The 27,188-nt window shown below is 41.8% G+C and overlaps 1 protein-coding gene across 2 annotated transcripts in view; it reads right to left on the bottom strand.

The window, feature by feature from the left end:
• kif13ba (kinesin family member 13Ba) overlaps nucleotides 1-24,598 on the bottom strand; it is a 46,193-nt gene extending 21,595 nt beyond the window's left edge. For both annotated transcript variants that reach the window (XM_062389719.1, XM_062389726.1), the window contains exons 1-8: nucleotides 23,786-24,598; nucleotides 17,611-17,704; nucleotides 6,143-6,155; nucleotides 5,301-5,361; nucleotides 5,095-5,187; nucleotides 4,116-4,296; nucleotides 3,009-3,096; nucleotides 2,198-2,332 (exon numbers count right to left, since the gene is read on the bottom strand). In XM_062389719.1, the coding sequence (XP_062245703.1) occupies nucleotides 2,198-2,332; nucleotides 3,009-3,096; nucleotides 4,116-4,296; nucleotides 5,095-5,187; nucleotides 5,301-5,361; nucleotides 6,143-6,155; nucleotides 17,611-17,704; nucleotides 23,786-23,855 (735 nt within the window). In that variant the 5' untranslated portion in view covers nucleotides 23,856-24,598. The remainder of the gene's footprint in view (nucleotides 1-2,197; nucleotides 2,333-3,008; nucleotides 3,097-4,115; nucleotides 4,297-5,094; nucleotides 5,188-5,300; nucleotides 5,362-6,142; nucleotides 6,156-17,610; nucleotides 17,705-23,785) is intronic.
• Nucleotides 24,599-27,188: the final 2,590 nt, after the last annotated feature.

Here is a 27,188-nt window from a genome sequence, read left to right as displayed (position 1 = left end):
TCTGATGTTATTAATACCTTTGGGTACTGTTACTGTCATAGGAACAACCAGTATCACAGTGGTAAACTACAACAGCTCTCCTCTAGCTGTCCCTCTCTTCTCTGTCCCTCACTTTCTCCTCTTTATATGTGGCTGTTTACATACACACTGTGCATGAATTTAGCAAAGACTCTGGGGACTATTCCAGATGGATGAGATTATGGCCTCTCATTGCCTTGGGAACATTGTTTCATTGTTCAGAAGTCAACTTATTAACTGTTGTTTTCAGAAGGTATTTAGCAGACTGAGCACTTTTTATTGTCCACTCGCTTCTTAAGCATTTTGAAGACAGGTCTAGCGCTCCACACAGCAACTGCTTAGTAACAACAAGCAACACAATGTGGAAGATAAAACAGGCAACTGAACTACACAGCAACCCCGGCACATGACTTGTCCAAATATAGGTTCTGAACATCATTCACACTGTACTGAAAAGAACATGTGTCCTAAGTGGCAGGGGTTTGAACCGGTCATAAATAAGTTTCTGTTAAATAATATGAATTAATTTGAAATTTTCAGTTAATTTGAAATTTAAATATATTTATTTAAAAATAAATGTATTTAGAAAGTGGAGGGAATACAAATCCCCAGAGAAAAATAAACAACTGATACAAGCAACTACAGGATGAGTCAGCTAAGTGATTCACTCACTGACTACACAGTGTTGGCTGTTTGCTTCTACTGACTCTACTGACTGACAGACTTCGTGACTCTGGACGTTCCTTGAAAACAGATCATCCTGTATCAGCTGACGGTCTCACAGTCAAGCCTGTGAATTATTAACAGGATTCACTGGTGACAGGTTGGTCTGAAAAAAGAGTGAGAGCAGCAGAGGCTAAGTGGGTCAGCGGGGACGAAGAATTAGCCATCAAGGTTTTTTCTCAGAGTACTGGTCAGACTGCTGAGCTGACAACACCCTCCAGCAGCTGATTGATCAAAAACTGTTTGTACAGTCCAAGTGCACAAAATGTCACACACAGATGGATTCTGGGACAACAGAGGACCAGAGAGTAGTTTCACGTGTCCTGGAACAGTTCTGCGTCCCAGACAAACAGGAGATATCGCGGTCAATACTATCTATCACTGTGTCATTAGCAGAGTCGCTGTAACAGTGAGACGAGCCTTAACTGCTATAAGAACAACTTGTAGCTGAGAGTGCAGATTCATGTTGAATGTTTCATTAGCCGTCACACTATGGCGTATCATTGCAGCTTGCTGTTAGATTATGTTGACAGCTGATGCCTGGTCACTGCACTGACTGTGCTCAGTGAAAGACAATATTTTCATGTTCGTTGCACCGCTGGTAATTCCATTCCTCCACCCTGCTTTCTCCCAGTGGGGGCAACATTTTTTCCTTCTCCATCCATAGTGTTTCACCTTAGCCTGGGATTTCTGCCTCTCAATATAGGCCAGACTCATTATCCTTATTGGAATTAGACCCACCTAGTTTTTTGAAAAAACTTGTTGAGATGTGTTTGACCATGTCTAATCTCTGTTTTTACATGAATTTTCTGATGGGATGGCGGTTTGCAGTTTAAAGCATGCACTTTACGGGCCTATGGAATTGGATCCAACCTCAAGGAAATTACCAATCACATATTGTATATAATGTTTATATCTGAAGTGGCTACTGTTGAGTTTCTATACTTTATTTACTGTTGTCTGACAACAGAAAGAGCTCATTCTTAAAAAATACTGGAATAAGTAAACAAGTACGACAAAGGCTTCTCTGGGCTCCAACCCCCATGCAGGTGCCATAGCCATTGTGTTCTGCGCCCTGTGGCTGTAGAAGCAGAGCATACACAATCCCTTTGCAGTGACCATGATCCTTTAACTCCAAATGTGACAGCAGCAATCCCAACCCTGTGACTATCCCAGACCTACCCCCTGCAGCAGAAGAAGGCTCCACTCCCTGTGGGGGCCGTGAAAAAGCCAATTATCTAGTGGACTTTTACAATTACACATGATTGATGGCTGAAGTAAATCAACCACAAACTCAGAACAATCGGATCTCGCTTCAGCAGCAGCATCAGCAGCACCGGGAGAAATCCTGCCGCGTCAGTTGGCCGTCAAAACATCCATAACGCCTTCCTGGCAAGTACCTCCACAGATTGAATCAATTCTGTGGAAAACTGTGATTTGTATTATATGGTCTTACCCCAGACTTCAAGTCCGTTAGTGTATGTGTGAGGATGATGTTGAAGACAGCGTGCGATCGACTGCTCTCCTCATTCATGTTGGTTGCAGCGACTGTCCGAGACTTATTCCCCTCTGACATGAGAGACTCAATGTCCTGTCAGAACAACAGAAATCACAACTTGATTAATAAGTAAGAAAAATGTCTTCCCATTTAGACTGGACTGCTTTTGTGGAGCATCATACACACAACTGTGTTTGACAGACTCCTGGCTTGTTTATATATTTAATAATCTCTGTGACGAGTTGTAGGCGAGGATTAAGATTATAGACATGGAAGCCTCCTGGTTATCGTTTATAGTTTAACCAATCACGTTAGATTGCTGTAAATCGACATTGATAGAAGTAGGCTTTTTAATATATGTTTTCATACAAAGATAGCTGTCAATAAAGGTTAGTAAAAAGGACGTGTGTACCTAAAACACCTTTATCAGTGTCTTTGTGGAAGAACATTTGACTTGAGTGAAACTATGAGTATAAACCGTGTGCTTAAAACGAAAGAGACTGGGAGCCAAGAAATAATGCCCTTTGCCCCCACAGGCTAATTCATCATCAGACAATAGCTGATGGCCTCCAAGATTGTATATTTGACAACCATTGTATTTGATAAAGAGTGCCTATATAGGAGGCCTTGTTTAAACAACAAAATGTTATAAATTCAAACACTTTTCGAGCCAACCTCTTTCTGTCTAGTAGATGTTGGGGGTGTGATTGAGGGAATCGCTAAAATTGACATTAACGTGAAACAAAAAGTAAATTACAAATTATTTTACCTTGTAGCAAGCCACTGCTAGTCGAGATAGGCCATCCACATAAGGACCCAACACTTTATGCTCCCTCACCCTCAGCGTTTGTCGACCCCTGGACAGAAACCAAAAACAGGTTAATAAAAACAGACAAACAACAATGTCCCACTTACTAAATCATCTTTATCTGCTGTTATAGTCGGAATGACTAAATAAACTCTCGCTCTGGAGACCACTACAACATTCCACACTTTTTGACACATTGCTCTCAGACTCTGATTCAAACTTGCTGTGGGCCTGAGAACTTCATCATTCTCTGCTCCACTGCAAAGCCCATATGGCTGTCAGATGGTCCTCTCCTCTTTGGCCTGTTTTACAGAGGTTGGAGGTCATATAGTGAGGGAGGGTCAGAGGTTATGTTGTCTGGGGCAGCCGACACAGGCCTGTGCTGCTGATTTACTGCTGACCTGCTGGACATGAACTGGCGTCAGTCAGTGACTGCACGGCAGGATGATGATCCTTTTATCCTCTGACCACAGCAGCTGGTGATAACAGAGTCGACCATAGACTCTCTGTTCTACCAATTAACATGTAGTTTAAAACTGAAAATGACTTAGGATATTGTATGTTTGCTTAAAAAATATGGAGAAAATATGGATGAACTGCGGAGTTCAGTGAATGTCTGAAAGCACGTATAAAAGGTAACATATCTGAGATTAATGCCCCAGTGTTTGTGACATTCTAAATTCCAATTAAGTGCAGTGAAACTCCTGTCCATGGGTCATTTGTCAATTAATCTAATAGGACTCTGGATCAATATTTAACTCTTTTTGAGGATATGTTTGGGCCATTTTGCCTGAATGAAAATGAAAAGAGAGAATGGGGAAGACGTACAGCAAAGGGCCGGGTCGCTGCAGAAGGCTCCAGCTTCTATTAAATTAAATTAAAATCCCTAAACCAAGCATTAGATTTCAATCAGCTGCAATAACTTAAATTTGCTCTAACAGGATGTTAACGAGGACACAATCTGCATAAGGTTTGGCTTGTGGAAGGGACTGTAAAAACAAATGCAGCTCGGTAGGTGGGCAGTGCTTAGGCCAGTTCAATCTGTGACATTAGAGTTGGAGGTCATACCCTTTGGGGTCAAGCAGATCCCGGACCTTCTCGTTGTAGATCTCCATGTAGGATACCTCAACAGTGAAGCTCTCCTGCTCCCGCTGTTCCTTCTGGGTTCGGTCAAACAAAGCACTGCACAGGCGCGGAATCAGACCTGGCTGGTCCACTGAACCCATCATTGTGTATGACTTTCCCGAGCCTGCAGACAACAGAGACACACACACATGCACCCACTCAAACGTGATGTAATGTTGCTACCTGAGATATAATAGGTGTATGAGATTATATGGTGATAGACTTTGAGTCATGCTACTCCCTCTGAGTCATTGACTGTCAAATAAAACCTCATGTATTTTACAACTCATCTTGACACTGGACCTCATGGATTAATCCTACTTGTTTATTGACATATTTGTAGTGTGGGGATAGTTTATTATAGGTGAATTAAGGGGAAGGTGCAAATCATGCCTAACGAAATAAATCAGACCATTGCAGATATCTCCAATACTGCCTGACATTGGTGACGCGTGTTTGAGTCACAGCAACAAGGTGAATATCTATGATGGCTCTGAGCTTTGGCAGAGCGTTGTTCCTTCTGGAGAAAGGAGAGGCTGGCCAAGCTTCCTGCCCCAACACATCAACACTGACACTCCTCTTAATCATTTAACTAAACCAAGGCACTTTGCTATTAATGGGAAATAGACATGTTAACCTTTGCCACAGGGGTTATTTTTTCACCACTGGCTTCTTGTTTATTGGATGTTTTTTGTTGTTATTGTTATTGTTTGTAGGATTATGCAAAAACTACTGAACGGATTTCCAGGAAACTTGGTGGAAGGATGGGACATGGGCGGGCTATTCGTTTTTGGCAAGGATCTGAACAAAAGGGTGGATCCCGGATTGTCTTCACTTACTCAACATTGAGAAATAGGTCTTAGTCAGGGTATGTGCGTACTGTGCACAGCTCAGAACAGTGAGGTACATCACAGTAATTTACCAGTTTGTCCATAGGCAAATATACAGGCATTGTAGCCCTGGAAGGCATTGTTGAGAAGACTCTCCCCAAGGCACTGGAACACCACCTCCTGACCTGGAGACACACACACAAACATACAGAGCATGTCATCCTGTGCAACTGTGAACAATCTCTATTCAAAGCTTGGACTGACGATGACATGACAATAACAGTGTTAATAAACGTACCTGCATATTTCTCTTTCTCGGTCTCATCCATGGACCAGAAACAGTGATCGTAGGCAAAGACCTGGAGACACAGTATAAAGAGTACCAGCATGAGAGACACGCAGGCTGGTTGAAACACAGCAACACTCACAATCAACTAACATTTCCTCCTCCACAAAGCAGCAACTTCCTCCAAGTCTGATTAGTTCTTACTCCAGAATAGACTCAGTTTGTAGCTCAATCTTTTGAAAGTTCTAAAATGTATGATAATGTGATGCTGGTGTGCCAAAAGATTAAGTATATTTTTATTTCTGGAACCTGTACCAAAGAATAATTTAAGAAGCTGATCTTCTGATATCCAGCTTATAACACATAGCCTAAAATGATGACTTTAATCATACAACTTTTTTCTCAAAAAATCATGACTTAATTATCATAATATTGAAATTGTACTCTCAAGTAATATTATACAACCCTTAATATTCATAGTATATTTTTTGGTAAATAATTAATGCTATTTTTAAATATCCAAGAAATTAAATCTAGATATGTAGCATGTGAGGGCATTTTCAGGTGAAAGAAAAAAACACATAAGGGAAATATCAACATATATAGTAAAGTAAATAAGAAGGTTTTTAGCAAAAAGTTTTCCGGAGATGTTAAATTCTAATTTAAAAAAGGTTCTGTTGGAAAATATATTTAAACAATTTATTGTTTGATAGCACTGCTTTTACAGTTGCACACAGCTCATAAACTACTAAGTTGAAGAAATACATTGGCCTCTTTGTTTGACAAAGGTGATTCACTACCATGGATTTAGCTCAGTGTTAAAAATGTCTGTGTGCGTTTGTTTGTGCCGCTACCTTGGACTGATTCCTGATGAAGTTGGGAGGTTCAAGGTCCAGGGGAGCATTTGGAAAGAGAGATAAAAACATTTAGTGCAGATGTCAGAGAGGATGCAGTATGCTAGACATTTAGAGTCAACATACTCAAACTGAATGTTGGCTCATGTTGTTCCAGATCGAGAGCAGGAATCATTTACGTATCTAAGTGTCTGTCAGATTTTCTTTCCATAATAAAAAGTAGAGGATAAGTGAACAGAGACAGACAAAGAGAGAGTCACAGTCACTGGCCTCAAGCCTTCCTTCTTTTCACTTTAGTAAACACATTATCAACCTTTTGAGTGTGAGTGTGTGTGTGTGTGTGTGTGTGTGTGTGTGTGTGTGTGTGTGTGTGTGTGTGTGTGTGTGTGTGTGTGTGTGTGTGTGTGTGTGTGTGTGTGTGTGTGTGTGTGTGTGTGTGTGTGCGCGCGTGCGCGCGCGCGGCTTGTTCATATCTTGTTTGTCACATGACCAAACCAACTTCTCTGGGATTTGGTGAGGGTGTGTGTCTGTGGATGTCAGGAAGGGCATTCATCTTTGATGGCTCGGGGAGACAAAAAGCTCTCTGGAAATTGGTGACATTGTTGGAACGTCTGTGAGTGAGTGTGTGCATGTGTGCGTGTAGGAGGAGTGGGTGGTGGAGGTTGCTGGTGCTGAAGCAGTGTTGGGATAGTGTGTGAATCAGATGGTGCTGTGGAGGGGTTACTGGGTCAAGGTCATGCACAGAAATGTACAGACATGTGGGGGGAAAGGCTTTGAATGTTAAGATTGAATTTTTGACATTTAAAAAGAGGGAGGATGCCCACAGTCTCAGCATGATATTCTACAGAAAAACTAGGGAAACACATGTGCATGCCAAACACTCCTGAACAGTACACACATGAACCCACACCCAAACATGTCTGTATTATGAGCATTTAGCCGGTAGCAATGTCCTTTACAACGGCTCTTCTCAGCACTCAGACCATCAAATATCAGACCACGACCAGTACAGAATAATGTACCAACTGAAAAAATTAAGCTGGCCCAAACACAAAGGCCAGAGCAGAACACTGGCGCCAGGTAAACTGCCCCTGCTTGTCAATACTGAACCTACATTTCCTAGAACACATGACCTACTTCTTATGTCTTTAATAAATAAAAAGTTAAAAAAAGACAAACTCTGAAACAACTTTCACTTAAGGCTGTGGGAAAAAATAAGATGATGTTTTTTTTGTATGATGGAAAACAGTGTATTTGAACAAACAATATATTTCACATAATTGTATGAATATTGCTGCTGCCTGTGCAACTTCAGCTTTTGATACCTAAAAATATTTGCTTTAATTTGTATCCAAAACATGCACAGAGCCTGGTATTCAGAGATCACATCCCTCAGATATAAAACATCTCAAGTTATAGTGTAGGGCACAGATTGGACCCCTGCTAAAACTGAATGACCATTAACTAATTTTAGCATCCAAATTACCTGTCATATTTACAGTCATCAGCTGATTCTGAGACCAAGCTCGACTGGATGTTTCATTTTCAAATCTACATACTGACACCATGCTTCTGTGTGGAAAACCCACACCATGCAGGTTCCAACTGCTGGTTAGTTGTCTTTATTTTGTCAACATTTTAAACCATTATAATTGTTTCCGTGTGTGCTTGCATAGCAACACAGGCAGGGTGTTGTTGTTATACCTTGTGGACACAACACATGCACAGATTGTGACGAGCAGCATATTTAAAGATGCACCTCCCCAAGATGCACACACCCCCAGCAAAATGCCTGGAGGATTTCAAAAAGCTAAATGGTGCGTCCTCACACAAACACGCACCAAGAAGGTGGTCAGACTGTTTTGGTGTCTCCCATATACCTGCCCTGCCAATGCGAAAAACAGTCCACTGCTTGCTAGTTTGTGTTCACTCGAGTGTTTCCAAGTCACGGCTGAGTCTCTGGCATCAAAGCCAGTGTGTAGACTGGATTTTTTGTTTTGCATACAGCTAGTTTCTGGATTTACCAGTTCATATGTTCAGGGGTGCCACTTTGTATGTTGTGGTCAATGGTTGTTGAGACGGGTGACACTAAGAGTCAGTCAGTGTAATTAGAATTCTAAGCAATACTTCAAAACTCTAAAAAGAATACACATAGGCACCACTGCGGACATTGGGAGTTTATATCCAGCACGTAAACATGTATTGCTGATCAGTGGGTCAACAATAACATGGTCATGTGATTTGCTATTAAAATGACAATAAAAGTCACTGACATGCTTTTTTGTGATTGCAATAAGATTACTGTCATCAGGCCATTTGCTGGGCACTAATCACATAAGACTTACCGCAATATATCACTGTCGGGACTCATGGGCCCTGAGGGAGCAGGATCCATAACCCCAGCAGAATTTGTGTTTTTAATGACATTTTTTGTTCCACAGACATAATTGTTATGCCCTTGTCTGATTCTCTTCATGTCTTCTTCACTTTTGGAAACCTCTTGTCAGCCTCCTCTTACATCTGTGCATCGCTGGATCTGCCCACAGGGGGGGGGGGGGGGGGGCAGCTGTCAGAGAGCTGCATATACAGTTAGATGATGAGGCCAGATGTAAGAGTCGGCTGGTGGCGCACACACACACATTTGTACCCCATCTTAGCCGGGACACTCGTTGGCATAATGCATTCCCTAGCCCCTTACCCTAACCCTAACCATCAAAACTTAACACTTAACACTTGTCTCAACACAAACAGCCCATCAAAAGTAGGTCAAAGTGTCATCACTTTCCCAAAATGTCCTCACTCTGTAGATAGTATGCTCCAAATGGTCCCCACAAAGAAATATGTACAGGTTTACACACACACACACACCCACACACAAACACCTGTTTCCTTTTACCATTGTGCATTCTTTAAAAACCACCAAAGCCGCCAGCCTCCTGTCCAATCTGCAACACTTCATATTTCACTGACGTTCCACTGCTGACGGGCTGCGTTCAAATACATGCAGAATAATCCTCATCTGCAGCTTAATTGATTCCACTAGCCCTTTAAATCCATGGACAATTAGGACCTCCTGTACGCAGGTCGGACAGTTCTCCACAGCACTGATTTGAAATATACAAGACCTCCGGCAAGACCTCAAGCCTCTAGATGTGTTTAAGTGGTTTTCACCATCTAAACTCGAGGGGAAATCTGTGTTACAACAAGATCATCCTCTTAGAAACATGCAACATGTTACCATTAAAAGGTTCTCTGACATTAGCTCCCTGATATGTCGATGTTTGTTTCTTTGAACGCTCCTCTCAGGGGCTTAAGAGCTCCCTACATGCCTGCCATCATGCCTCCAAACACTTCAAGGGTGAGATCAGCATGGCGGGTTTTGACGTACATAGTGATGACAGCTGTCATGGTTACTTCAAAGGCTGCAGGCAAGAAGGGTCACCCATGTCTTGCGCTCAAGCTCCCATTAATGAAGCTGGAAGGAACCACGACCAATAAGAGGGGCGAGTGAGGTGGTCAGGAGAGCTGTGAACCCGCCTTCCTAGGTCCTCGAACGCTATTCGTCCCTCCTCCCTTCAGCCTGCTCCTCCACTCTGATCACCATCATTTAAAAAATAACTTAATGCATGGCTGCTTCTCCCCCCTCCTCTCTCTTTCTCTACTGTTCTTGCATTCTTTTTTTTCCTCTCTCTAGGACTGTACTATTCACTACCATGTAGGCAGGAATGAGGAATGGAGGATAGAAAGGAGGCTGAAGGTAGCCAGGGGGTGTTAGAAAGGAGAGAGGCTGGGACCGAGACTGGAATGTTAAGCTGAAACATACTGATGGCACAGGACAACAGGACATTTACTGTAACAGGCTAATGCTTGAATTCAGCACGTGGTGACAGACATGGAAGAGGACCATAGGTCTTCACATACAGGGAAGATGACATCTTACAGCAGTAGTTATACAATATTTTACAGATAGAAACATATATTTTTCTTATATGTAAATTGCATTTTATATATACTGGAACCTAATAAATAGGGTGAAGATCCAGCACCAGGGAAAAAATGGTACAAAGGTACAATATCTAGCCTGAGGCTGGTTTTGTTCATACTGCAGAAATCTGCTCAGGCGTTTGTTTTAACTTGCATGTACAGAAGGGTCCAAAAGTGTTGGTGCCCTCACACCTCACTCAAACAATGCACTGTATTTAATTAAATGCTTATTTTCCATGTATACCTGCATGCCTTTGTTTTGGTTTGACAACAAAACAAAGAAGCTGAGAAAAGAGCGGAGTTCTTGTTTATTCTTCAAAGGTCTTCTAAATCACCCTGGATAAGATTACTAGTAATAAATAAGCACACTATTGTCTTTAATTAATATCACATCTCCAATCTTATGATCAGTTTCGCTGACTATAAGATTCAATTGAACCGTGCTGTTTAGTATCATTGTTTTTGCTAAACTGAGCATGCGCAAAATAAAGAAAAATTGAGTTGTCTGAGGAGACAAAGAAGAAAGTGATTACCAAACACGTCCACACTGAGACTCTTGATGTGGCTGTGATCAAAGTCGCTGTATCAATAATAAGTGTAAGAAAACTCCCTGGATGAACAGTAGCTGCAAGATAAATAATCTGATCGCACATTGAACAAATCAATAGTTCAAATGATGGAAAAAAGAACCACGCTAAACGTCAAAAAGACCAATTCCAAGGTTCATCAATCAAACCTTTTAAATAAAAAGCAAAAGGAAGAGCTCATGTTTAAAAGAGAAACTTTCAAGTTAGCTGGACTGGAGTTGTCTGGACTTTGCTAAAACACTTGACGTTGTATTTTGACAACTGAAAATGCCACGGAGGGAATTCCTGTGGACAGTTGAAACAAAAATAGCTTTTTGCTAAATAACATCAACATCACAACCCCCACACTGACAAATGGAGGTCACCAGGGTCTATTTAATCTCTGCAGGGTATCAGTGAACTCAGGAGATTATCAAGTCTAAAGTAAAACATTTACCATGCCAAGTTGTCACAGGTAGGTGCTCATCCAATAGATGAATGACATACATTTGACTATTCTTAAGTGGCCTTCTATGAGTCCTTGTCTTAAACCAATTGACTATCTGTGGAAAGACATTAACTTCAGGGTTGGGATCAAACCTGTGAGAAGTGAACCAGTGGGACAAACTACCAGCTGCGACGTACTGCTACTGTACTTCAGGCTGAGCACCATTGGCATGTGCTGTATCATTTAAAATAATATGGAATATGGATGCCAATTTTGTTTTTTTCAATTTCTTTCAGAGAAAATTTAGAAAATTCAACTTCAAAATTAAAAGCTAGCATATTTATTTAAATTCTCATTTGATAATAGAATCTAATCCTTCTGAAAAGATCAGTAAAACATTTATGCAGTATATTTATAGATTATTATTTCACCAACTGATTTTGCCCACACTAAGCTGATGACAGGGGAGTTTGAGGCTTTAAGAACAACTTAAATCAATGATCTGTGTGTCTTCAACATTCAGCCCCTCGATCAGATGTGTTGCACAGTACCTGGACTTTTTTCACAGATATTTAACAGAAAACTTGACCTGGAAAAATACATAGATTGCATGTTTCATAGTTATCCTATACCCATTACCAGCAGTGAAGCACTTCATAAAAGTAAAACATTTTCTAGCTACGCTTTAAGTTAAATGTTGGGCATTTCTGACTGAAGCGAGCAAGACTACAGTGCATAGGCATTCTGGATTGTGAACTCACATCCTGCTGAAATATTTTTAAGGTGAGCAATACACGTCTACAATTAGTCTACAATTAGTCCACATCCTTTAGCCATGTCCTGATGTTCAGGCCGGAGCCAAACAGCACACAGTGATTTCCTTCCCCTTGCCAACCTGAGCTTGGTGCTAATTATATACACTCACACCATAACACACAGTCAGGGTTTAGTCCCACTTGCCGGGAAAACGGCCCATTTCTTTATAGTGGTGAGATAGGGTGGTATCCTAGGGGTAACTCTGTAGTTCCTGTGCTGCTCTTCTAGTTGGATATGATATTGTTGTCTATGAAGGATCGATATCTATGGCCGAAAATGGTCCTTGCATTACAGGCAGTGGTGCCTATGGTAACAAATTAAAATATTTCAATGGTTTATGGTCAGGGACAACATTGATGTGTTTACATTACAGCTCAATAAATCTTCTCACTGAAGGCAGAACAAACTCAGTTTATGCCCATGGTAACATGTTTATTGAAAGTCCAATGTCCACTGAGCTGCTTAACAGCCGAACGGACGTCATCAGTCTTCTTACCAGAACACACATTTTGCTTGCATTTTCTCCTCTATATCAGATGTGTTATCTGTGAAAGTGTGAATGCATGAAATGTTGCTCGGCTCGTATGACAATTCTCAGATGCCCAAGTTACCACATGCACTTGAACTCAACACACACTCACAAGCATGTGCTGCAGAATGCTTGCAGTACCATTATGGTTTTGTAAACTCAGGTTTCCTGGATTCATTGGCACTGTTGAGTGTGACTTAGTCAAACCAAATAAATTCAAAGCAAGCAAGATACTTGAGAAAACATGCCACAGGGGCCTGTCAATGATTATCACTCTTTAATTAACGCCGTCATCATGTTAGAGGCCTGTAAAGAACTCACAGCCTAAAATGGTTACTTCAGACTGCACTGGTCAAACACTTGACCTCAATATCACCTTTCTTCCTAAATAAATATGCGGTATACTTTAAAACACAGGTATTATGAGTACTATTACACAACATATACCTCACACACATGCTGATACACAGAAAAATGTGCGTGTCCATGATACAAGGCCACACGGTCTCTTTTGTGCATCGTCTCGGCAACCAAGGCACTTGTGTTTGCCTCATTGACATCTGACAGAACCTGAGAGTGTGTCAACATTCAGCTTCACCAGTCCAATGCAAACAGCCTCAGGTCATCATGCAGACTGCAGTATGTAACCACACAGCTGCACAGAGGTGAGCAGTCTGCTGCTTATCAGACACACTAGCACACAGTGACCTAAGCCAGCAGTTCCAACTCTGGAGGTTAAAACATCCCTGGAGGTCAGGTGAGTGATTTAACCAAAGTGATTCAGGCAGGGCGGTTGGAAATACAATTAGGAGACAAAATACGATTTATGAGGCAATGCAAGATTTTTCTATCCCCAGATGGCAAAGAAAACCATGTAAACCATGTCTTCTCTAAACAGTGCTTAAAGGAATCAAAATACTTCATGAGACAGGATTAATGTCAGCACTGTGGTGAGTCACTCAGGGTGGCAGCATGAGGAACTTAAATCTGGCCTGCCCAGAGAGCGCTACTGGAGGAAAAACTGAATCAGACGGACAAGAAGAGCACACAGAGGAAGAAGGAAAAACTTAACTTAAAAAAATATAAAGTAAACAGCCTAAAAGTGAGGACATTTCAAATAATTATTTTTTAGAACCTATTTACAAAAATAGTCTGATTGTTTTGAGTGTCACTACAGTTCTGAGCTGTGTTATTATGACAGTTGGGAGTTATGATATTTGAACATGGCAACAGACACAACTTTTGGCCTCTGGTGTCAAACGTTATTAATGTTGGTGCTGCCGTGCGACAGTGAAGAAGGGTCTGACGTCTTGCTGCTTATTGAAAAATATCTGTCTATCAAATCCAATCAGTTCATAGGAAATATATCTGTTGGTTAAAATCTGTTTTTGTTGGTTAAATTAACAGAGAATCTTTGAGTCAGACAACCTGCTCATTTTTGCCATAAAAGGGATAGTTCACTGAAAAATGACTATTCACTCATCTGCTTAACACTAAGATGATGGAGGAGTGGGTAAAGTGTTTGAGTCCAAGAAACATTCTATCTAAGAAGTAAACTTTGTAGCAGCCGCGTCCGATACAATTGAAGTCAACAGTGACCTGTACTCCAGACATAATAAAACAACAGAAAAACACAACATGCCTCCATACTGCTCGTGTAGTGTTTTAAGCCTAAAAGTCCACCGGAGTGGCTAAGCTAGCGAACCATTGTGAAGGTACACAATGGTGTGTTTGAGGGTCCGTGAATGCACCTCATAAGAAGATATCAGCTGACATTTAGGCTTTAAACATGGTGTAAATAACCTTGTTTCGATTTGAATATAAATGTCGGGGCTTGCGGACAATTAGATATACCTACACGAGCAGTATGAACGCATGTTATGTTTTTTCTGTTGTTTATAATTCTTGGACAGCAGTTACATCAAATTTATCAGATTCGGCTTCTAAAAAGATTACTTCTGACACTCCAGAAGTGTTTTACGGACTCACACACTTCACCCACCCTTTCATCGGCATAGTGGTGAGTTGATTAGTGTATTTAAGTTTTCCGTGTATTATCCCTTTAAGCCACAGATGCATCATGAGTCAGTTAGCTCCAGTTTCTCCAGTTGTTACTGAATCTACAAAATGTAATATGTCAGTATACTGTGAACTAAGGCATAGAACAAACTAGGATGGCACTCAAGCACATTAAGATGATGCAGATTAAGATACATTTTTTAATCCCAAACACATGCAAAGACATGCAAAGGCACACTCATGCAGGTAGGGATATTTAATCTCTGCTTTGACCCATCTGGTGCAGGACACACAGAGCAGTGAGCGACCATGTACGGCGCTCGGGGAGCAGATGTTGGGGGAGTAAGGTGCCTTGCTCAGGGGCACTAGACAGGGTAGACAGGGTAGGGAGACTCTTGGATTTTTGGACAGATCAATCCAGGTTCGTCTTTTGTTGTCTCTCCGTGGAGTCGAACCAGAGACGAACCAGAGACCTTCTCTGCCCATAGTCCAAGTTTCTGCCACTAGACCACCGCCTCTAGTATACCTTCGTCAAAGTCAAACTGTCCCTTTAAATTCAAGCTGCATCAAACTGCACACGCCGGTAGATATCATTCCCCTAAATGTGCCTGACTTTTTTTTATAAATCAAAACCCATGAATTATTCTCTTGGAAATCTGTGGACATGTCAAAACACGATGTCATGTATCCTTGATCCGCCCTAAAGTTAAATGAGTTGGCCCATTTCTTGGCCCATCCTTCCACCAGTTATGTGCAAATCTGTTCGGTGGTTGTTTTCTTAAATAAAATGAATATCATTTTTTTTCTCCACTTTTAACATTAACGATTATTCAATGGACCTGGACTGAAATCTAAATAAAACTGGTAGAATGGAGGTGAACTGGTGGTGTATGTCTTCTAAGTTTCAAACAAAGGGCATCCTTGTGGTAACTCAGATAGCTTAAGCAAACAACTTGCAACTGCAGCTGCAACATCCTAACTTTACAGCACACTTCCTCTATGCACGGCAAACTTTGTCAACTTTTAACAACCATGTGAAATGCTGCGTAAAAAACATAATGATCCAATGTACACTGTGTAAATGTAAACCAAAGGAAAATGACATCTGCACGAGGAGGGCAGCCGTCAGTCAGCCCATCCTCCTGCTGCTTCCTCGCTCTTTTGTCCCCGAGACACAGACTGAGACACTACAGCTCCGCTCTTGTTCTGTCCAACATAAAAGTCACCGGGAGAAGTTTATGGTCGACAGATGCTCTAGTAAATTTGGGTTTTCCCACTCTACCATCATGTCCTCACTCAAGGAAGGGGCTTCACGGTCACTGACAGCGACCCTGGGTTAACCTCCCCCTGTGTTGCCACGGAAACGGAAGAGTTAAGAAAAAAGGGAGGAAGCTAGGCAGTGGGGAGTTATGGCTTGATAGAGAGGGAAGTGTGGAGCAGAGTGGAGTCTGTTTTTCTTGTGTCTCTCTTCTAGACATAGGCACCTCTGAAAAACACACGCATTACTGCTGCTGTCTGCTCCTGAACCTCAGCCTGAGGCCGACATTATTCACCATTTCTGATCATCTCCACCAGTCGCAAGGAGATCTTTCTTAGCTGCTTACCTCCAAGATAGTGGCTCGACAGAGGAGCAGAGCCTACTGGCGTAATCATAACAAAAAACGTTAATTCATAAGAGCTATCTCATTATAGATAAGAAGATTAACTTCACATTTGGTTCGCGGGGTGTGATCACTGCCGAAACATTCCCCCCGCTCAGACAGACACACTGAACTCATGCACACATTCCAGTTCTGCCAGATGCAACCACAATTAACAGGATCTCAGGCCTTCTTCAGGGCAGGCACTGAGACTCTAGACCCTGAGCACAATTCAGCATTACCCACTAGCAGCCGCTGACTAACAACATGGAAGTGAGAGGGAAAGAGAGGGGAAACAAGTGACTTGTGTTGGAATACACCTGTCACTAGTAAGCAGCTGGTCGGTCAGCTTCCTGCCAAAGATTTTGTCATATTTATAAGGGGACATTCCAAACAAATTAGACACAAGCCTTTTAAGAAGAGGTCAGGGAATGGACACAAGAAATGTTTTGAGGTTTGCAGTATGGATTTCAGATTATCTGTATCAATACAAACTGTGTGTGTGTATGTGATGAGGTCAATAGAAAGTGACCTGTGACAGCTGAGAGGAAGCTACCCAGTCCCATGGCTGTGAGTAGTTCCTGTAGTTTAGAGAAGGTTATTGAAATCTGACAGTGTGGGCTCCCACTCAGATAAAAACAAGATAACTGCAAGCACCAAACACTCCCTGTCATCATAGCCATCAATTCACCTTTTGGCAAATTGGAAGTGTTTAACGAATGCAGAGAAAAGCTGTGGTAATGTTTGACAGAATGGTCATTGAGTGAACCAATTGTGACATTTGCTCTGTGAAGTTTTTCTCAGGCATGATTGTTATCGCCACTGAGAAACTTCAACTACACTGCTAGAAAAAGGTAACAAGAAGAGGTAACACAGAAGGTTTTGGCACAGACTGCCCAGCAGGAGCCCCACTAAGGACTGGAGTTGTTTTCCATGGTTTCCTGCTGAATGCCTCGTATTTACCTACAGTCTATGCAATTTCCTTCCAGGAGCTGTCTGAGAATCTCTATGCTCCTTCATTATGACATTATTGAGGGAGCATAGTGATTTCTCTAGAGACTGACCAGTTCGCATTCTCTTGTCTCCGGCTCAGTCCATGTTTGTGAATGTGCTGGCTTGCGGCAAGTAAGTTAGGAGGTGCACAAAAAGCTGTAATAACACTGTGTGACGGACTTGCGGCAACAGATGTGACATAAATTCTGAGAACCACCGAAGGAAGGGATGGGGTCGGTCGCAGCTTGAAAAATTCACTTATGTTTGATAAAGAATCAATTTAATGTATCAACAAGTCTTCACGTGGTGCAACAGAAGCTATATGCTGTAATACGCCGGACAACTCAAGGGGAAAATATCAAAGGAGGGTGGCTGTATACATAAGCACTGAATGGTTAGATGATTATTAGGTGTGCATGAAAAGAATAAATGAATTAATATGGACACAAAATGTCATCAGACGACAAACGTACCTAGGGTCTGCTTTGCCAAGGTTGGTTCCCCCAGGGTGGAGGATCGTCTGGTTCTTCACCATCTCCACAACACATTTAGTGTTCAGCTCCTTTTCTGTGGATCAGATGACAAACGGTTAGTTTTAAAATCACTGGACCTCACAACAACCTAAACATGTCCAGCTCTACTTCATGAATCGGAGCAGAATGTGTCATGTGACCACAGACGTAGTCACCATTCCCAAAACAGCTACATGAATCTTCCCCCAAGTCTTTCCCCAAGGTGGAAATAAAGCTGCTAAATTTGACATGCCACATTTTTTTCTAATTGATGTTTAGATTTGAAATATTACATTTCCTTCACAAACGTTTAGGATCATACATCTGACCGTGATTAAGCCAGCTCCCTATTATAGAATGAGCCCTAGTGAAAAGTGGCATTATAGCACAATGATTTCCTGCTGAACATCAACCTCAGCAATAGTGAGAGCAGACCTGGGAACAGTAACTCTAAAGATAACCTTTTTCCTTTGCGATGGACCTTTAGGCTAACCAACAAGACAGTCTTTATCAAAACAAACACACACACATACACACCTGAGGGTGTCCTTTACTGACCTGTTTGTGTCATGATAAAACACTTTGCCTTCAAAACACCAAATGGTATGAACTAATGCGTAGTTCACTGGTAATTATGTGGCATCACAAGACACTATATAATGTTGATCATCGACGCTACTTCATCAAGGTTGTAGATTTGACTTTACAATTCCACTGTCCCATCAGAAAAAAATTCAACATTCCAATAAAAATTTAAGAAAGACTTAAACAGTGTAGCTGAATACTTTTCCATGAATTTAAAACAGATAACTGACAGTGTTCATACATTTAAACTGTTTTAGGTTGTTTTCATAGCAGATTCAGTCGTATAACGTTCAAATAGAAGCCTTGCTGTTTAAGTCACCAGCAGAAGCTTTGGAAAATATCAACATGGACCGCACAGTAAATTCATGAGGCTGCAAAGACTCTCCATTCATCTGTCTTTGCCAATGAGACCTAATGATGGCTGCCAACACATCCTGGGCATTCAGTATCTGGCAGAACTTGTCATTCAGAAAACAAACACAAAAAATAATGTATTTTAATAACTTCCTACCGTTATTTTTTAGGCCCCAGCATCTGAAATACTTAAGACAATTAATTACAGTAATAAAAAGTATGTGTTGAGGCCTGACTGGGATGATAGTTTTTTTTCTAAAATAAACTTTTTTAACTGGTTGTGAACATTAGAAAAATCGATAACAATTCACCCACGTGATTTTCTCCTTCATTTGGAGGCTTGCTTGTGAGAGCAGGCAATAAAAGCCAGAGAGAGAAGTTAGAGACTGAGCTCAGGAATCTTTGCCCCCTGTGTTGCCCCTGGTAGGGATATCCTCTTCTATTGTGACCCTTTTTACAAGGGGGTCAGAGGTCACAGCACTCCCTGCGCTGCAAATCAGCATTTGCTCAAGGACACAGCATCAGTGAGGAAACCCTCTGATAATAACCACTGTCCTTCAAATGTAAGACCTGGTTCAGGGCTCACATGTAAACAAGTGACCATTCCTGCTCAATGTCCACTCAGAACGAACTGACTATTCTTTTCCAAAGGTGAATCATTACTGCATAGTATACTCTGTATCTTAGCACCATATTTACATCACAGGGTGCCCAGTATAAACATGTAGATACATATAACATGTAGACTGTTTAAGATTTGTATCCGTTAATCATGCCCCAGATGGCTGTTGATTATCATTATAATGCGCTGAAATAGGATAAATATTCTGTGGTTTTAATTCCTTTTCTTCGACAACAACTTTCAAAAGCAATATTACCTGGCGTCTCTGAAGCAGAGATTTGCATGTAGAGAAAACTAGAATGGCATTCAGAGAGCACATACCTCTTCCAAAGCCAACAGTCTCCTTCTCTAAACCACATTTAAATACAAAGGATCTGCATTTTATTAGGATCAGCACCAAAGTGTTCACACATAAGTATCAGTCACCTCAAGATGAATGATTCTCTGAGAAATTAAGGAAAATTTTATAAAAAACTCCCAATCCCTCAATGTTAAACAAAGTGGTGGGGGGAATTTGTGGGGAATCACAAATCCATACCAAAGTTCAGGGGTTTCCCCTTGGGTGATTTCATGGATATTGGTTGGAAAGTTTTTGCAAACTAACAAGCAAATGCAGATTCACTTGTCAGTTGAATACAGTCCCTTATTTCCTTGATAAATAAATACTACACTATTCTAACTAACCAATTCACCACAGAGGCTTGATCATGACAGTTTATAGACAGTGAACATTTGAATAAACCTTTTCGGATTCCAGCAGACGACAAAATATTGTTTTGTAGAGGATGTGGGCTGTTGCAAGAAGCCATTGTAACCGAACGGTACCAGGCCACACTACTGCCCCTCTGTTTCTGCCAAGAGGGTTTTGAACTGCTTTGCAGGTGGTAGATGGGGGGTGTTTTATCCTCTTATTATTAGACTGGTTTCCTAACAATCTCACCTGAAAATGTCTACTTTATCTGTACACAGTGGGTTCACAAGTTTTCCACCTCTTCTGAATGGCTAGACATGATGAGCTTAAGTTCCCAGCTACAGTCAAAATTCACTACCTTTAGCCTGATTGGGGATGACACTATAGCGAATCTCAACCAGTACAGTTCTATAAATCTGAGGTTAACCATGCCATTTCAAACCAGGACAAGTGGGGATTTAGGGCTGGAGCATCTATTTAAAGAGCCTCATCATTGCTGTTACTGGCAGGAAAAGAGGTAGAGCCATGGAAACTTGGTGTCAACGGTCCCAGACCTGAATCGTCTTCTAATTCTTCAGCTGTCAGACACTAGAAAGCTAAAATGGGAAGTGAACCAGAGAGGAAGGGACAGTGAGGGAGAAAGAAAGAGATTAAGTTCAAATAGATGGGGAGTAACACAGACAAATTGGGGATGAGGGAGGAAACGTTCTGTTCTGCTCTCTGCCCTGCTGCTGCCTACATTACCCACATGCCCATAGTTCTGCAGCTGGGCTTCCTCCTCAGCAGTAGGGAAAGTGTGATGCGGTGTGGTTGAGAGGATAAATGTACCCATTGTTATCTGCCTTTCCTTGCTCCATGAGCGGCTCTTACTTTCCACTGGCTTTCTGTCCGGTCCTTTCCTGGGCTACCGGTGCTGAGGTTTTGGCACAACAGCCCTGACATCAGCCGATTGACCAGAGTGCTGCCGTTGCTACGCCTGGGGTTGCTCCGTTCTTCGAAGGCCACAGCCATGGGAACAAGGGGAATTACGCAACATTAGCAAATATTCATTCAGACTCACTCCCTTCCTGCCTTTGTTCAGCCAGGCAGCTATACCACTTCTCCTCCTCAACCTGGGATACACAGGGACAGTGGCCTCGAGGTAAAAGAAGCCTGCTTAATAATACAGTGTCCCAGGTCTGAATTACCGCTGCTGAGGAAATGTGAGAGAGGAAAGTGAATGAGTAATCTTCAGCCCACCCACAACCATGGCTACTGTGTCCTGAAGCAACTGACACCAGCAGAGAAAGGAAGAGAGGTTCCTGGACAAGACTCAGCAGTGCAGAGGTGTGAATGTGAGCATGGAGAACAACATCTCTAATGGCTGAGGAGATTGTCTTTTTGTCTTTTAAGTTTTACCATTTCAGAGGGTAAATGTGACTGACAATTTGTTGTATTTGTTTCTCTCAGCTGACATGTCCTTTGGCTGGTTATCTCAAATCATTCAAGTCTCAACACTGGTAGATGTGGACAGAAGTCCTATTCACTCAGAAAAACTAGAAAGAAAGCAATTCAGAACGGCTGGAAACGTGGCACTGCTTTTTCCAAACCCACTGGCTACAGGAAGCCATCAATTTGCCGTCTGGTCTCTTTTACCAAAATTATGATTTAATTATTCTATGCTGAGCAACGGAAGATGCACAATGCTGATGGAGGAAGTCTTGCATGTTTGATACCTTGCAACAGTGTAGCTGGTCATGTGTTGCAGGTGCTAATGATTCAGGCAACTTTTTAAAAAAGGTAGCTGTAGCCTGGAGAAATTGTTTTAACTAAACACATACAACTGTCAGCAAACTCCATGTGGTCCCTGCTTATCTTTATGAAGCAACAACAACAGTTGGCTTCAAACCAGCGTCACTTCAACCTCTGAAATTTGCTTTAGGTTTGACACTAGACTAGTTTATAAACTTGAGTCAAGGCCACCATCAGAGTAAACTCTCATCTGTGTGGAAAGTGTTTAATAATGCTGTAATCCAGCTTTTTAAAACATTGTCCCACACCAGAATTGGAGGAAACTTAAAAGGGAAGATCATGGTATGAGTTAAATGATTCGGGCTGACCGTCACCTCAGAGAACACACTGACAGGAGAGGAGGAGGAATCAGGGACACAGAAACTGTCTGAAACTAGGAGGACACTCAGTACAGCACATACTGTACTTCTGACAAGGCTCAACGCAACAGTCCCCTTAACATTCAATCAAGCCACACAAAATTACCAACACTCTTTTACACCTAAATTATTATTTTGGTGTAAAAGAGACAGATGTTAGTGGGGGTTTTTGACCAGTCGGAAAGGGAAAAAATTTAAATTTTCTATTTTCATGGTATTGTTGCTTTGGAAATCCTTAAAATAAGGATAAAAATAAACACCCTATCTTGAAATTTAGAGAGATATCTCACTTTCTTTGTCCTAAACCGTCATGGAAATCCATTCTGTAGTAATAGTGTAATCCTGCTTTAAATCAAACAGACCAACAAAAAGGCAAACTGTCAGCCACATCCCCTTTTATTAGCTCCTTGTCAGAGGCAATAAAAGGGATATGGCTGAAGAAATGTATTAATAATTACTCTCTACCTCTGTTAATCCAAATACACCTGATCTGAGAGCTAATTCTGAAAGAGCACATCTGTCCTCTACTTCTCTTTGTCACCACTGTCTTCATAAGCACCCAGCATATTGACTAATGGTTGATGTCCACAGATTTGTGTGTGTCCAAAACAAACGTCTAACCTTGCAAAGAGCTTACACCCAAAAATATCATTGCCACTGCAGTTTTACGACACTAGAGTTCATGGTGAACCACTGCCAATGGGAACAGTGGGGGAATCTACTGCCTTGGTCTTGTGACCGACTTCTCTGGCTCAGAGGGGAGAGAGAGAGGGGATGCGTGTTTTATTCGGTCAGTTGTTGGTCAACCACTCAGCCTCTGAAGCTCTCCTCCTCCCCCTTTTATGGGACACATGGTCTCCCACGGCCAAAAAAATACAACTTGGCAATCAACCAGGAAATGTCATCCTTGTCTTCCTCCATGACAGTGAAAATCTGGAATATAATTGACCGGAGCATTTGAGCGTGCATGCAGATTTGTCCAACACTGTGCCTTTGTTACCCCGGCTTTTAAAATTAGAGTAGAGGATGTGAGTGGACATGCATCTCCCCAGGGGAAGTACTGGAGATATGAGTGCATTGGTCTAACGTTAGGGAGGAAAGTGATGACAGTGGAAAAGCAAAGACCAAAGAAAAACACTATTTTTAGCTCACGAGTTGCCTTGATGTTGCAGCGAGCGACAGATTAAGAAGAAGCTATTGGCATTTGTATCAGCCAGCAAGAGGAGGCAGAGTCCAGACAGTTTAGACTGCAGATCTCACACTGCAAGTCCACTTTAAGTCTCTGTAGATGGCCGGCGGCCACAAGGGAAGCCCTATAGCGGCTCTGTAAGACCATGTGCCAGCCAGACCACATCCTCGTTTAATCTGCAGCAGCTCAATTCACTAATGGGAGGTCAGTTCTGAATGGCACCCAGGAAATTAAACAGGGGGGGGGGGGAGTAAATCAAGACAGTCTCCTGTGGACAATGGTTCTGTGAGAATGGTAATTAGCAAACCCGAGGAAAGACTGTGCAGCATATGGGTCTGGGATAGAATAACACCACTGATGTTGCATTGTTCTTTTCATGATGATAGACCCTTCGCTCTGTGTGTGTGTGTGTGTGTGTGTCACTGTATGTGACATGTAAACCGGAAACTTGACAGATGCGTCTCCATTCACACAAGTGCCCTTTAAGTCAGGGTCTCAATAACAATCTGAAGTCATGTGTGCAGCAGACAGCAGCCCCCCCTCACCTCTCCTGTTGAAGGGCCGTACGCGAACTGCCACCTTGACATTGGCTTCGTCCAGGCTGGGCTCCCCCATGCTGCCTCCTCGCCCCGGGAAGGGGATGGGACAGGTGGGGCTGATCCCAAATTAAATCAGCTAACCCTGAAGCCGACCACTCATCCAAAGAGCCAGGAAAGGTTGCGCTCGCCGGGCTTGTCGGCCAGCTAGCTCCGCTCAGCTTCCCTCCTCCATAGACAAGGCATGTCCACGGGAAGAAAAACCAAATAGAAAATGCCTGTGCAAAAATCCCGCAGGAAGCTGACCTCCTTATCCTCCTCTCCTGCTCATGTTCCCGGCTAATTCACATCCGTGGAGGCTGGAGGAGACGGGGGGAATGGGTGAACTGGGTGGAATATCTCAGCAGCTGGTGGATGTGACTGAACAAACGTTTGCTATCTGCGAGGTGGAAAACAGAGCGCCGGGCTAGCGAAGCTAATTTGCCAGGCACAGTGAAGGGGAGCAGCGGAAGGGAAGAAGCAGGGTCTCTGTTCAGCTCCGTCCCTCCATCTTAGCGACATAACATCCCCGAACACCAGCCAGCCTCCGAGCTACGTCCCTCGGCGGATTCATCCCAGGGGCGAAACCGTTAACCTAGGCGTACAACGGAGAGAGATCGCCGGAGAACCGCCCGGCGATGATGTGCAGCTTCCCCCCGCGGAGTGTGTCCTCCTCTGTGTGTGTCGAAGCGTAGGCAACGAGCAGCATCCGCCCTTCCGCCTCCACGCTTCTGCTTCAAAGTAAAAGCAAGACGGTTAAACTTTCACCCAAGTCAGACGTCGAAATAACAGATGTGAGAGTTATTTTGGCGAGACAAAGAACACAATGGCGGGGCAGCCTGAAAGGTAAGACGATATTTTATCTTCCATAGGTAGTTGGCTTACTTTGACTGCTAGCTTAAAGAGTAGCTGTTAACCCCGGATGCTTTTATTGATCCATGCCGCTCACTGTAGCGCTGTCACACTCCGACAAAGAGGTGAATAACGTCCACCTTTTGGTTACAATTAACACTAAGTTACTTTTAAATCTAAAGTTCATTGAAAGCTCAAACTAGAACAAACATTCACAAATTAGATGAACTCCGTTGTTTTGTGCCCTCTCCTGTGACCACGTGTGGTGATGAGGTCACTGTGACCAGTTCCCACAGAGGAGCTCATGACACCAGCCCCCCCCCAGCTGAATGCGCCTCCGTTAGCCACGACTCGGGTTACGATTTAACGCGCTGATCAGTGGACTGTTAGTTAATAACGACTCTGATCTTACTGCTGAAAGCAGGCGAGGTGGATAAATGGTCCCGTTACCAGATGTGTCCACGACCCCACAGTCACGCGACACTTCCGGTGTCCGCTGTCAAACCAAACAATAAACTTCTCACTTCCTAACACACTTTTCAAAATATACACTTGTTTTGACATTTTATTCAAAGGAATAGAAATTGACAAAATGGCAGATATGTGTACTCATATGCTGTGTATTTTTATGTTGTAATACTTATATGTCGACTTAAATGTTTATTTGTCTATGTCCTGTCCATATGGCAGAATTGAAAATAAAGTTGATGCTGACTTTGATGAATCAAAACAGAAAGGAAATCATATTTCACCATTAATCCTCATGAACAAGATTATTAAATATACCAACAGTTGTACTACTTCTTTTCTACAATCTTTTAACTCAGTTTAGATCGGTTCAGTTATATTACACACAACAACACGTTTAACACTGTAACAGTTGAACAAAACAAAAAGAGGTATCAACCTGCGTTAAACTGCTTTTGAATCTGTGTTCCTTGAAATCTGTTAAGAAAAGATGGATTTGGTTGTCAAACAGTTTGCAAACTACAAATTAAAGTAAATTTGTTTGAATTTTGATAGAATTGTCAAGACATTTTTATGCAACCTTAAACAACACATAAAGTTTTTTAATGAAATAGTGTTGCAAAATAAGAGAGAACAGGATCAACTTGGACATTCATTTAATGCTTAGAATCAGTAAACAATGACTCTGGCGAGACAAAGAACACATTGGCGGGGCAGCCTGAAAGGTAAGACGATATTTTATCTTTGATAGCTAGTTGGCTAACCTGCTAAAAAATGAACAGTGGGATCAGTTTATACTTTATAATTATCTGTGTCCAGCACAATGGTGATTGCAAAGTTAAAGATGGTAAAGGCACCATGGTGATTGGTAATTCACCGTCTTTATTATATATTTCATATAAAAAGACAAACAGTTTTTTAAACCAACAAAAATATAAACAGTTATTTATTGCATCATAGCTGACATACACCGTAATTAATTCATACATTTCTTGTATTTATTACTACTCGGGAATTGCAGCAGTGAATATTCAGTGAACATTTAACAATGACCATTGACTGTAATAAAGTAAAGTTAAAATACGAAAGCATTCGTTATAATACTTGTTAAACTGAGCACCTATTATCTTAGAGAAAGCAGATGTCCTCCGATGAAGCCTCTGATTTGGTCCTAAGAGTGGAGTTTTTTTGCCACCTGATGGACACTGGTAGAAGTGCACACAAAACACTATTTCTTTAAACATATTTAGATTCTGGGTCCTGACTATAGAGTTAATTGTATATAACACAAGTATAATATACCATATAATACAATTTATATCACTCGCTTGCCTTTATCCAGGTATTATGTGGTGAGGGAGGGATTTACTGCAGTGTCTGAGAAATGGAAAGAACAAACATTTAAATGTCAGGCGAGGGGGGGGCGCGGCGGTTTAGGGGGCAAAGGTCGTATATCCCCAAGAAGCTCCAGTCGAGCCGCTCCCACTATGAATTTGAAGGACTATTTGTGTGTGAAGCCAGATGGAACTGGTTTTTATTAAGGTTAAAACTGAGGGTAAGGATGATGAAGGAATGTGCTGTGGTGAAATGGATTTGACAAACCAGATGGATTTAAGCTTCTTGAGGAGCACAGGACCATAGCTAAAAAAACAATTCATGATGTTTGGGTGGAAAACTTTATTAGTATGATTGCAAGTGCCCACCCACACACCATCACACATGTTTTTTACTCTTTTAAAATTATTATTATTATTCCTGTTTAATGCTGACAGCCATGATTCTGCAAGTGCAGAATAACAGACACGTACAATGTGAAGGCTTAGAAAAATTTCACTCAGCTTCTTCAGATTATAAAAAGGATCTGGATTCATCCCCTTAAGAAAAACAGAACCATTAAATATTCTTGTATCAATGCAAGCATCTTTTTTTCTGCTTGATTATAAAATCAAAGTAATCCAACAAATAGTTGTTAACAGTGAAGTATTCTGGGTAATTATTATCTCATTTTGCCTTACAGATGTTTTTCCCACTGGAAGTCTGTGGCCACATTAAA

Source organism: Platichthys flesus, chromosome 1 (assembly GCF_949316205.1).
Source record: "Platichthys flesus chromosome 1, fPlaFle2.1, whole genome shotgun sequence".
NCBI classification, from domain to species: Eukaryota; Metazoa; Chordata; class Actinopteri; order Pleuronectiformes; family Pleuronectidae; genus Platichthys; species Platichthys flesus.
This window is presented reverse-complemented; position numbering and strand designations above follow the sequence as displayed.